We start from the raw sequence: 13,541 nt of genomic DNA, 5'->3' as shown, positions 1-13,541 counted from the left end.
GCAAGCCCAGGTCAGTCCCTGCGCGCGGTGTCGCTGGGGGCCCCCGGGACAAGCCGTGACCGAGGCTGGGGCGCGCGTGGAGTTGATGCTGGCAGTGCCTCTTCTGGCTCGCCCGAGCATTCCTTTCCCCTTTTCCCGGGAGGGACTGAAACCCTCCCGAGGGCCAGTGCGGGAGCCCCGCCGGCCCTGCGCTCGACGTCCAGGAGCCCCGCCCGCCGGCCCGCCGTGCAGTTCAGTCCCGGGGCAACAACAGGTGCGCGGCTCGCGGCACCCTGGCGCCGGCTAAGGGGAAAGTTTCCCTGGCCGCTGCGCGCTGTTTACTGGATCCTTTAGCAGCGCGAGGGCCCGGGGCTTTCGGGCGGGCCGAGCCATTGAAACCCGAGACGCGGGGAGGAGCTGTTGCGGCGCGGGGAGGGAGGCGGACTGCCCGGGGCCGGGCCAGAGCGGCTCCCCTTACCTGCAGCTTCACGGGCGGCTTCAGCTTCCATCCTCGGGCTCGGGTGGCACCGCGCCCCGCCCCGGAGGCTGTCCCTGTGCCCCTCGCGTTCTCCTCCCTCTCCCATTCCTCCCACGGGGCTGCTCCCGCTCCCCGCCCCCTTCCCCTCCCCAGGGGTCACCACCGAACAGTCTTCCCTGCTACCAACCCCTGGCTACCCAGACAGTTTGCAAAGAGCGTTGGCTCCACCATCCCACCTGATTCGCCACCCCCAGGAGAATTTACTATTTCTCTTTCATTTGTAGGGAGAAGAAACCGTTAACGCCCCCACCCCCCACTCACACGCACACCCTTGCCTGTGCCCTGGGCCTGAACGGACACATCTCAACCCCCTCCCACGCCCCTTCATTCTAATATTATTTCTATTTCTTTGAACAAGAATCATTTGCGTTAACCCTTTTTGAAAATGTTCAAGTTTCACTCCAGTAAGCTTACTAGAAGGAAGGAGGAGGAGAGGGAGGAGAGAGAGGAGGAGGACAAGGAGGAGAGAGAGGAGGAGGACAAGGAGGAGGATGAGGAGGAGGACAAGGAGGAGGACGAGGAGGAGGCGGCGGTGGCGGCGGCGGCTTTGGCAGCGACTTTGGCGGCGGCGGCTTTGGCGGCGGCGGCGGCGGTTTTGGCGGCTTTGGCGGCTTTGGTGGCGGCTTTGGCGGTGAAAACACAAACAATTGAAAATAGGCGGCGGCGGCGAAAATTTACACAGTTGAAAAATAGGCCAAAGCACACTGAACCTGCAGGATATCCAGTAATCTTTTCTGCCCATTTCAAAGTCTTTCCCTGTCCTCACCCAACGATTATAAGCCTGCTTTTGCTGATACCTAACAATGTTATTTAGTAAATGTTCAGTTAGTATTCATTTGAAATAGAAATATACAATAGCAGGTAATTTTTTCTCCTATATTTCTTCTTGGCCTGTTTCAGGGTGTTATCCAAGGGGAGGTGGAATGCAGTGGTGGTTTTAAAATGCCAGAAGCCTAGGAATCTGAAGGCCTCAGCAGGCTGGCACCTCCCCCCCCCCCCCCCCCAGCGGCTCTTAGAGGCCAAAAGATTAAGGGTCATGATCAAAGATTGAGGGTCATGATCAACTCACTATACCACTGGAGGTCATGTGAGTAAGCAGTAAACTGTTTCTCATGAGAGCAGGGTGCTGGCAAACTGGCAAACTGTGTCCGCCGCCCAGAAGGACTGCTGAGGGCAGTCATGACCCAGGCGCAAGTGTTTTTATGATTAGACGTAATTGAAGCCTGTTACTAATGGGAACTTGTGATCAATCAAGCAGCTGACCAATCTTACCGCCTCCTCCCTGCTCATTCTACCCAATAAATACGAAGGGCTGTGGAAGCTCGGGGGGGTGGGTTGGCTGCCTTTGCCCACTAGAAGCAGGGCGCTCCCTTCTTCTTCCCCGTTTCCCCTTCCTTTAAAACAGTCTCTCTCCCTCCCTCCCTCCCTCCCTCCCTCTCTCTCTCTCTCTTTCTTTTTCTTTTCTTTCTTTCTTTCTTTCTTTCTTTCTTTCTTTCTTTCTTTCTTTCTTTCTTTCTTTCTTTCTTTCTTTCTCTCTCTCTCTCTCTCTTTCTTTTTCTTTTCTTTTCTTTTCTTTTCCCCTTCGTTCAGTCTTATAATGACGGTCTCAAGTAGCAACAGTAGTAACTGTCGTAGTTATGGTCTCAAGTAGTAATTGTGGCAGTCAGACACAGGCACACAGGACTAAAGGTTCATTAATGTCTGCTGTAAAAATGTAAAATATATTTCTTCAATATATGAAGAAGTATACATTTTTTGGTGTACATTTTGTTACATTTTAAAAAGTTCTCTTGTTTTTTAAAAATTACATGTATAGGGCCGGTCGCAGTGGCTTACGCCTGTAATCCCAGCACTTTGGGAGGCCGAGGCGGGTGGATCACCAGGTCAGAGATCGAGACCATGCTGGCTAACATGGCCAGTCAGGAGATAAGAGACCATCCTGGCTAACACGGTGAAACCCCGTGTCTACTAAAAATACAAAAAAATTAGCCGGGAGTGCTGGCGGGCACCTGTAGTCCCAGCTACACTCCGGAGGCTGAGGCAGGAAAATGGCGTGAACCTGGGAGGCGGGGCTTGCAGTGAGCCGAGATCACGCCACTGCACTCCAGCCTGGGGGACAGAGCAAGACTGTGTCTCAAAAAAAAAAAAAAAAAAAAAAAAAAAAAAATTTACATGTATAGTGCCTGAACAGTTCCTTTAAAATATGTGTGTGTGCATGTATACAGTATATATAAAGACTAATGAACTCAAAAGTTCCCTGCTTCTCATTCAACTCCTATTTCCAAAGTCAGCATTAGTCAAATACCTCCTGTTTTCCTTTTAGTTTCTGAGTTTTGCGTCTCGCATGAGTAATTTGAAACTACTCCAAAACTAGAAAAGAATTCTTCTAAATTTACTTCCAGCATTCTTACTGTCTTGATTTTCAGATTTGAATTTTAATCCAATCAGAATTTACTGACCTATATGGCACAAGGAATGGATCTGGCTATATCTCATGGTTCCCACAGCATTAAATGGTATATTCTTTCTGCTACTAATTTTTGAATTATCTCTTTAACTGTATATTAAATTCTCATTTACATTCTAGCTATTTTATTGGCAGTTTTCCTATTTCTACAACAATACTGCACTATTTTAATTACCCTAACTTTTAGCATATATTTGGATATCTGGGAAGGCAAGCCAGTTGCATCTAGTCTTTAACATCAGTTTGCATTAACATTTTTAAAGTTTTGAATCTTCCCATTATAGAACATAGCATCCTTTGGTTTATTCGGGTCTTCTATGTTTTTTTTCTAAAGTTCTACCGTTTTCTTTTCTTTCTTTCTTTCTTTCTTTCTTTCTTTCTTTCTTTCTTTCTTTTTTCTTTTTTTGAGACAGAGTTTCACTCTTGTTGCGCAGGCTGGAGTGCAATGGTGCTATCTTGGCTCACTGCAACCTCCGCCTCCTGGGTTCAAGCGATTCTCCTGCCTCAGCCTCCCAAGTAGCTGGGATTACAGGCACGAACCACCACACCTGGCTAATTTTTGTATTTTTAGTAGAGAACAGGGTTTCATTGGCCAGGCTTGTCTGGAACTCCTGACCTCAGGTGATCCACCTGCCTTGGCCTCCCAAAGTGCTGGGATTTCTGGCATGAGCCACCACACCCCGCCAGTTCCACAGTCTTCCCCAAAGGGATCTCATACATTTCTGTTTGAAGGGTATTGTGGATAGGCTTTCTTTTCTCCAATTACATTAGAGTTAGTTATTGCTGATATATAAGAAAACTCTTAGACCCTGAGAGGTGGCTCCTACCTATAATACCAATACTTTGGGAGGCCAAGGCAGGAGGATCACTTGAGGATCACTTGCTATGAGCCTGGGCAACGTAGCAAGACTCCATCTCTACAAAAAAAGAAAAAATTAAAAAATTAACTGAGCATGGTGGCACACACCTGTGGTCCCAGCTACACAGAAGGCTGAGACAGGAGGATCTCTTGAGCTCAGGAGTTTGAGGATGCAGTGAGCTCTGATAGTGCCACTGTACTCCAACTCCAGCCTGTGAGTCATCAGAGAGAGGCACTATCGCTTTAAAAAGAGAAAGCTACGGCCGGGCACGGTGGCTCAAGCCTGTAATCCCAGCACTTTGGGAGGCCGAGACGGGCGAATCACGAGGTCAGGAGATCGAAACCATCCTGGCTAACACGGTGAAACCCCGTCTCTACTAAAAATACAAAAAAAATTAGCTGGGCAAGGTGGCGGCGCCTGTAGTCCCAGCTACTCGGGAGGCTGAGGCAGGAGAATGGCGTGAACCCGGGAGGCGGAGCTTGCAGTGAGCTGAGATCCGGCCACTGCACTCCAGCCTGGGGGCAGAGCGAGACTCTGTCTCAAAAAAAAAAAAAAAAAAGAGCTATTAGCTCAGTTATACCAGTCTCATATCAACCATTTTTTAATGAGGGCCAGTATTTTTTAAAATCAAGTCATAAATATTATAATCGAATTGTTCTATAAGTTGGATCTCTAAGCCTTCCTCAAACCCTACTCAGCCACCTTAGGCACTACTTCTGAACACAAAAATTACCCTTGACCCCAATCAAGGAAAAAAGAAAAATGCTCATCTATATGTGTATACTGGGAAAATAGGGGCCCTGGAGGCCTGGAGCACGTTTTAGTATGGCCCCCGCTCCTTCCATTAAAAGAGGATATTAAGCCTCTTGCTGCACCCTCATCTGGCTCTCATTTGTCTACACAAGATTTCCTCAGTGTTAAGAACACAAATGTTCCAGTCATATCCTAAGATATTTGTGAACATTTGAAAGAAAATTTCCACGTATTTAAACAATAGGCACTAACAAGCTAAGCTACTGGATTTTAACAAGTAGAAAACTTCCTTTTGCAAGAGTTGTTACTTTGCAGTCAAGGAGCTGTAGTCCCTAAAAAAAAAAAAAAAAGCGATCAAGACTTAGCAAAATCTAAGGGAAAATATAAGACAGAAGAAAATTAAAGACAAATCCTCTTACAAAATGTAACAGAAATATCACCTTGTGATATATCACAGAAAACTGCCAGGAATTGTATTGTATTGTATTGTATTGTATTGTATTGTATTGTATTGTATTGTATTGTATTGTACTTTTTGAGACAGAGTCTTGCTCTGTTGCTCAGGCTGGAGTGCCATGGTGCGATCTCGGCTCACAGCAAGCTCTGCCTCCCGGGTTCATGCCATTCTCCTGCCTCCGCCTCCCAATTTGCTGGGACTACAGGCACCTGCCACCATGCCTGGCTAATTTTTTGTATTTTTAGTAGAAACAGGGTTTCACCATGTTAGCCAGGATGGTCTCAATCTCCTGACCTCATGATCCGACCCCTTGGCCTCCCAAAGTGCTGGGATTACAGGCGTGAGCCACCATGCCTGGCCAGGAATTTTATTTTTAATTTAATTTAATTTAATTTAATTTAATTTAATTTAATTTAATTTTTTTTTGAGATGGAGTCTGCTCTGTCACTCAGGCTGGAGTGCAGTGGTGCTATCTCGGCTCACTGCAACCTCTGCCTCTCTGGTTCAAATGATTCTCCTGCCTCAGCCTCCCAGGTAGTTGGGACTACAGGTGCATGCCACTACACCCAGCTAATTTTTGTATTTTTAATAGAGATGGGGTTTCATGATGTTGGCCAGGCTGGTCTCGAACTCCTGACCTCAAGTGATCTGCCTGCCTCTGCCTCCCAAAGTGCTAGGATTATAGGCGTGAACCACCACACCTGGCCCTGCCAGGAATTTTAAAACATCCATTCTCAAAACTATTAATTCAGAATTTATAGGTGAGATTGTAAATTCCAGTATCTTCAATATCAGTTTCCCATGGGATGTTGAAGATTATCCTAGCAAACCAATTTATTGATGGTTTTAAAACCATTTTAAATGGTTGTTTCAGAAAGCTATAAAAGTCTCATCTTTTTCATTATTTTATTTTATTTTTATTGTTTTCATTTTTAGAGACAGGGTCTTGCCCTCCCATCCAGGCTGGAGTGGAGAGATCATAGTTTACTACAGCCTTGACCTCCCAGGCTCAAGCGATCTTCTCTCAACAGCTGGGAGAAGCTCCTATGTAGCTGGGAATACAGGAGCATGCCCCCATACCTGGCCTCAAGTTTTTAATTTTATTGATTGATTCATTGATTGAGATGGTGTCTCACTCTGTCACCCAGGCTGGAGTGCAATGGCACGATATTGGCTCACTGCAACGTCTGCCTCCTGGGCTCAAGCGATTTTCCTTCCTCAGCTTCCTGAGTAGCTGGGACTATATGCGCCTGCCATCACACCTGCCTATTTTTTGTATTATTTGTAGAGATGGGGTTTCACCATGTTGGCCAGGTTGGTCTTGAACTTCTGACCTCAAGTGATCCGTCTGCCTCAACTCAGCCTCCCAAAGTGCTGGGATTACAGGCATGAGCCACTGCACCCAGCCTCAAGTTTTTAATTTTAAAAGAAGTAAATGGTATAAGCATTTGAGAAGTATGCTTTAGTATAAAGTTTAAAACATGAATGTACAGTGTCTAATACCTCCAAGAAGATGAATTAGAGCTTCAGGTTCCTAACCTACCTGGGTAGAGCAGCCAGATCCCACCTTGAACAATCAGCAAATTCACATCCCGGTTGGAGTGGTGGGGGGTGGGAGAATGTTCTTACCAAATTTTTAACAAATTAATTGTACTAGGAAAAAACTGTAAAATTTTTTTTGTAAAAAATTAATTGTACTAACTGCTTCTGTTAATTCCTAGTACACATCATAAATAGTATAATTTTGAAAACAAAAATGTTGGCCATGTCTCTTCAGAATGCTCTTCTAACAATGGATGAACCTAACAAAAAAGGGAAAGCAATGGGTTTTTTGATGAAATATTCAGAATCACTTTTAGTTCTTGTTTCCATTTGAATTATAATCTATTTACTCATTTAACTGAATATTTGTTAGTTGTATACCATAAGGTCACCATATCAGCAGCCATATCATGTCCCCTATAAGAGAAATATTCAAGGGAAAGATTTTGCAAATGACAGCTCACAGCCCTAATTTAGCCATTGCCCGTTTTTGTTCAGCCTGAGAGATAAGAATAGTTTCTACACTTGTAAATAGCTGAAAAAATCCAAAGACACAAAATCCATGATATATTGGCATTATATTAAATTCAAAATTCAGCATCCATAAATAATAATTGGAATGCAGTCATACCCATTTACTTACATATTATCTATTGCTGCTTACACGCCACAACAGCCAAGTTGCAACTGGCACACAAAGCCTACAACGTGGGCCAGGTGTAGTGGCTTACCCCTGTAATACCAGCACTTTAGGAGGCTAAGGCAAGCAGATCACTTGAGGTTAGGAGTTTGAGACCAGCCTGGCCAACATGGTGAAATCCTGTCTCTACTAAAATTAGCCGGGTGTGGTGGTGCGCACCTGTAATCCCAGCTACTCAGGAGGCTGAGGCATGAGAATTGCTTGAACCGGGAGGCGGAGGTTGCAGTGAACCGAGACTGCATCACTGCACTCCAGCTTGGGCCACAGAGTAAGACCTTGTCTCAAAAAAAAAAAAAAAAAAAAAAAAAAAAAGCAAAAGCCTACTACATTTATTCGTTTATTTTCTGGCCCTTTTCAGAAATCGTGTGCTGGCTGGCCCCTGCTGGGGTACAAAGCTGCAGAGGCAGAGGTGTAGGGGAGGGTGAGTTCTGAATGCTGCCTCGGTAGAGTGATATTATTGGAGGATCCCGTAGTGCTTGGACAAGAAGCAATTTGGCTATGGGTTGTGTTTTACAGTAGAGCTAAGTCGCTTATCTGGAAAGAAAATGTTAGACATAGAGAAAGACTTATGTTATCATTATTTTGGAAATCACAAGTGCTTCTTGCTGATTGATTTATTTTCTCCCCACCTCCCAAAGGAATTTGACCAGTTTGATTAAATTTCATTTATGTCAAGTGTACAAAATGTGTTGTTAGAGCTGTTTGTGTCAGAAACAGTAAACAAACCCCTTTAATCATTTTTCTTTCTAGAGCAGGAAGTCACCACTTGCCAATGAGAAATTTAAAACAAATCCCACAAAGTTCTGAGTTTAGTTCAGCACGTGAAATAGTTTACGTCTTGGGATCTTGTAATCTTGGCAACTCCCATTTGCTGTCCCTGGTGAGAACACTTGTGTACTGTTGCTTACTTGTTGGTTCACTAAGAGGGTCGCACCTTGCCCTCTTAATCCTAGAGTCAAATCTGATTACAAACATTTTCCTCTCGGGAATCTAGCTTGTAAGGAAGATCACTGTGCTTTCTGTTAAATAAAACAGCTCTATTTCGTTCCCTTATTCGTTCTCAGGCTTACTGTATTTCATCGGCCTGAAGACTGTTTGACATCAATTATTAGAGACCATTTGTTTTACAATGGAAAAGAAATAAAAGTGCAGATGTTGAACCTCAAAATCCATACTTCTTGGAGCTATTTTCATTCCAGAATGTAGGACTGTGCTGGGGTTTCTTGTGTGGGGAGAGGGGAGGTGAATGAATACACAAATAGACATATCACTGTGACTAAGTAAAATATTTTATATCTGTTGTTTTCTTTTTCTATTAATTTCAAAATTAGAGAAAACTTTAGAACAGAAAAAAATAAGTGAATTATGGGAAAGTGAAAACTCCAGGACACATTCCAGTTTAGTTAAAATAAGAACAGCTCATGTCAAATCAAAAAAAAAAGTAATGATGAAAATTTCAGCTTTGTTATCAGAAAAGTAGTATGGTTAAAGACAGGCAGTCTTAGCACTTAGGGAGTCTGCTTAAACACAGGTTCCCATTCCCAGACCTCATCGGTGAATGCTGACAGCGGGGTTGGTCCCTAGCAGCAACCAAGTTTACAAAAGTGGGCATTTCTGGCTAGGCGCGGTGGCTCATGTCTGTAATCACAGCACTTTGGGAGGCTGAGGCAGGTGGATCACGAGGTCAGGAGTTCAAGACCAGCCTGGCCAAGATGGTCAAACCCTGTCTTTACTAAAAATACAAAAAATAGCCAGGCATGGTGGTAGGTGCCTGTAACCCCAGCTACTCGGGAGGCTGAGGCAGAGAATTGCTTGAACCTGGGAGGCGGAGGTTGCAGTGAGCCGAGATCACGCCACTGCACTCCAGCCTGGGCAACAGAGCTAGACTACATCTCAAAAACAAACAAACAAACAAAAACACCAAATGTGGGCATTTCTTAATGGCCCAATCTCTTCCTTTAACTGTGCAGGGGAAGCCAAGCCCCCATGATGGAACTAGGTAAGTTGATAGGAGCCAGGAGAGCTGCTCACCAGAGGAAGTTGAGACCAAGTCCACAAGTGCCTCAGGGAATATGAGAAACTGGGTAACTTCCGTGAAATGAGGCGAAGTCCAAAGTCCTCTGCATCTCACTCAACACAAGGTGGGCCCCAGCTTCTCAGGGCAGGGAGTGGGAGACCAGTGGGAGCAAATGGCACTTCCCACCTGTTCTTGGCTATAAAGAAGCCTGCAGCCCACACCAGGAGCCAATTAAAGGGAACTGAGCCTGGTTCAGAATCCCAGAAAGCCATCAAGTGGGGTCTAATCCCTGGAGGTGATCCCAATTAAAAGGGAGCGCTTTATATCAGGAGGACAATTCAGAAGATGCAGCCATGTGGTCCTGCTGTCACACTGAGCTTTCTAGAGGCCGCACGGTGCTTGAGAGGGTCTGCCTGCTTCCCTGAAGGGAGCTTCTCCTACCCAGGCCTAGATGGGGACAGATAATTGTGGCTCTTCTTCCTCTTATTATATAGCTTTTGAAAATAGTATTTTACTTCAGAAAAAAAGTTTTAAGAATATTTTTAGAGACAGGGTATCGCTTTGTCACCCAGGGTAGGGTGCAGAGGTGCAGTTATGCCTGACTGGGCTCAAGTGATCCTCCCGCCTCAACCTCCCGAGTAGCCAGGACTATGGGCACACACCACTTTTTAAAAAATTTAATTGACACAGTCTTGCCATGTTGCCTAGGTTGATCTTGAACTTCTGGCTTCAAGCTATCCTCCCACCTTGGCCTCTCAAAACGCTGAAATTAAAGGCACGAGCCAGTGCACCTGGCCAAAAGTTTGTTCTGTTTTGTTTTGTTTTTAAATAGTATTTTCTGAAAGATCAAGATGTTGTATAACAGCTTCTTCAATAGAGGAAATAGCCCCAAATGTTAGCTTTTTCAGTTATTCTGACACAATTAAAAAGAGGAGGACTGTCTGCAGAGCCAGGTGGCATGCCACGGCTGTGGCTCACTGTCAGTGGCACATTTAAGGAGTCCAGCACAGTGTCAAGCAAGCACTTTTCGCAGGCAGAACGCAGGACGGTGAGCGCAGAGCTACCAAGCCTGCACAGACACTAACTAGGTGGCAAGCCTCTGTCCCTCAGGGCTGATGAAGCTGGGGACAGTGCCTGGGGCACAGAAAGAATCCATACATGATCCGGTGCTGTGATCCTCATTTCTCAAAACAGGAAACCTGAGCACAGAGGTTAACTTCCCTGAGGACCCACAGCAGCAGTGCTTTCAATCAATATTTTAAAGGCAGGCGCGGTAAGATTCATCTATGGTTTTGTTTTCTTTCTTTTTCTTTTCTTCTTCTTTTTTTTTTTCTTCTGCTCACATGTCACGTATTTTGTGGAATGAGTTTCCAGAGCAATCAAATTTTACCAAATCACAACAGCCAAACACAATGAGGGGGCTCTGGCAGGGAGCGGGGATTACTAAAGAGGAAAAAATAAGATGTAAATAAACGACTTGTAGGGTAGCCCACAGTGCCCAGGACGGCACCCCTTTGAGCACGTTCTACCCGTACCAGACACCCCTCCATCCCAGGCAAACCCGGACAGCTGGTGGCCAAACCCTTAGCTCACCTTTGAACCATCCTGAACAACAAACTGACCCAGGCCCAAATGTCCAGAAAGTCCCTGCTGGCGCTCCAACCCACTGTCCTGAGCTGGATCGTTCTACTTCAAAGGGGCATCGCCTTTTCACCCTCCCCCAGATCCTTGGCCTTTCGGGGCCCAGAACGCTACGGAAGCCCGGCGGCCAGGAGGGGTTGGGCTCCCGCTCCATAGCGGTCCCCCCTCCCCAGGCCAGCAGGCGGCCAGGCGGAGGAAAAGCCCGGAGCTCAGAGAGCGCAGAGCCCGGCCACTGGGCAGCCGCCTGACCCCGGAAGCGCAGCGCGAGCTCCCACTTCGTCTTCATGGATTCCCAGCCCAGCTGCGTGGTGGTGACTGGTAAGACTATATAATTTTTTTCTCTGCTATTTGTTGCTGATTTTAGCCTGGCCCTGGAATGTGCACTGGCTTGATCCTGGGTCTTAAACAGTTCCCTGAGGGGAAAAGAGAGTGGCAACTGGTGGTGCTAATAATTCCAGATGGAAACGGACTTCCTGCTGTGCCCCATTAATAAACAATCAGGAACACAGGCATTTCTGCTTCTGTGGCTCATTCGCTTCAAATAACTCTTGAGTGGGACGCACGAAGGTGCCGCTGGTGGCTTAGACTCAGACCTTGCCTTTCAACCCAGCAGGGAGGAAGCTGAGGCTGGTACCTGCTTTCCCTGAGTGGGGCCTGAGGCACGTGAGGTATCTCTTGGGGGTGCAGGCTCATAGCAAGGAAGAGGAATCAGTAGGCCCAGAAACCACAGGGCCCTCACAAGGCTTGCAAGCCCGTCTACAATGGCCACCCGCGAAGGAACACACAGGCCCCGCTCCCAGAGTGAGAACTTCCATTTCTCAGGGAGCTCTGAAGCACCCCTGACAGCCACTAGCTGGAGACCCTGAGCCCCAGAAGGTCAACTTGGAAGGAATGGTGGCTGCTCACTTCTGCAAACACCAGTACATCCAAAGTCACCCCCACCCACATGTGCCTCACCAAGTCAGCATCCCAGCCGGTCCCTGGGGGCCTGATCTTCACAAAGCTCTTTATTTTTATTTTTATTTTTATTAATCTTTTTTTTTTGAGACAGAGTCTCTCTCTGTCGCTAGGCTGGAGTGCGCCCAATCTCGGCTCACTGCAACCTCCGCCTCCTGGGTTCAAGCGATTCTCCTGCCTCAGCCTCCTGAGTAGGTGGGACTACAGGTGTGCACCACCACACCCGGCTAATTTTTGTATTTTTTGTAGAGACGGGTCTTCACCATATTGGCCAGGATGGTTTCAATCTGTTGACCTCGTGATCTGCCTGCCTCAGCCTTCCAAAGTGCTGGGACTACAGGCATGAGCCACCGCGCCTGGCCCTATTTTTATTTTTGTATTTTTAATTTTTCTGAGACAGTCTCCCTCTGTTGTTCAGGCCGGAGTGCAGTGACTCAGTCATAGCTCACTGCAGCCTCAAACTCCTGGGCTCAAGTAATCCTCCCACCTCAGCCTCTCGAGTAGCTGGGACGACAGGCACTCACCACCACACCCACAATGTATTTTACTTTAGTTTTTAGTAGAAACAGGGTTTTCCTATATTCTCTAGACTGGTCTCTAACTCCCGGGCTGAAGTGATCCTCCTGCCTTGGCCTGCCAAAATGCTGGGATTATAGGCATGAGCCATCGTGTCCAGCCTTCATTTTTAGTTAGACACATTTGGCCAGTTTTAAGTTTTCTGAATTGTGTTGGGTGAAGAGACAGGGTTTCCTGGATGAATGGGAAATTGAAAGTTATGTCGCTTAATCTTTTCAGACTGTAATTCAAACTCCTATCGACCTTTTGAGAAAAAGAAAGTTCTTTGGGAAACCTTGTATCTCCCTTGCTCTTATTTGTGTTATTTTGGTTCTGGAGATTGAATGGTTCAAATTACTCTTGAATTCCTAAGGAAACTGTACTCCTCATACATGCAATGCTTGTCATGAATGAAATACGAACATTGAAGCACCATCTTAGAATCACACTGACCCCTGCCTTTGTCTTGTCAGCCTGTGGTTTGCTGGCAAACTGGAGATTGCTTGATGAAGTACCTGATAATCAGCCGCGATTTGAGAATGCCCGCTGGATTCCAGAGCATGGCCTTCCTGTGTTAGAAATGCTTTGAGCTGCCAGGGGCAGTCTCTTCATTTAATTGGATTTGCTTCGTGTGTAAATCTTGCCAAGACAATTGGCATGTAGACAGATGGTGGGAGAACCAGGGCTCCGACAAATTGCTTCGAGATCAAGGTGTTCAGACTGGTACCAACAATAATAACAAGAGTGAGAAAACATGCATCCCTCCCATGGGCCTCTCAGAATTCTAAGAGATTTCTCCAGCTCCTTTTGCAAGTTCCACTGGGGGACCGACCAAGTTTAAAGTGAGGTTTGACCCTGCAACACAAGAGCTTCAAACCTTCACTTGCAGAGTTGATTTTTCTAATTTAAAACAGATAAGAGATGTCATATTTGCTGATAAAAATATGATTCTAAGCAGAATGTGATTTTTGTGTGCTACTGCATTTTTATTATCCCAGGAGGTACCTGGCTTCTCAGTGCTTTTTTTTCTTAATCTCACCATTTTCTATAACTGCTTTTTTTTTTTTTTTTTTTT

General features: G+C 45.9%; 1 protein-coding gene across 1 annotated transcript in view; it reads left to right on the top strand.

Moving 5' to 3' along the window:
* Positions 1–11,149: 11,149 nt before the first annotated feature.
* The window catches only part of PGPEP1L (pyroglutamyl-peptidase I like), a 49,433-nt gene continuing 47,041 nt past the window's right edge, over positions 11,150–13,541 (top strand). Inside the window, 1 exon segment of the mRNA XM_017886887.1 lies at positions 11,150–11,272. Coding sequence (XP_017742376.1) covers positions 11,239–11,272 — 34 coding nt within the window. The 5' untranslated portion in view covers positions 11,150–11,238.

This window comes from Rhinopithecus bieti, unplaced genomic scaffold (assembly GCF_001698545.2).
Source record: "Rhinopithecus bieti isolate Rb0 unplaced genomic scaffold, ASM169854v2 scaffold_15821, whole genome shotgun sequence".
NCBI lineage: Eukaryota > Metazoa > Chordata > Mammalia > Primates > Cercopithecidae > Rhinopithecus > Rhinopithecus bieti.
The sequence above is the reverse complement of the archived record's forward strand: the minus strand, read 5'-3'. Positions and strand labels throughout refer to the sequence as shown.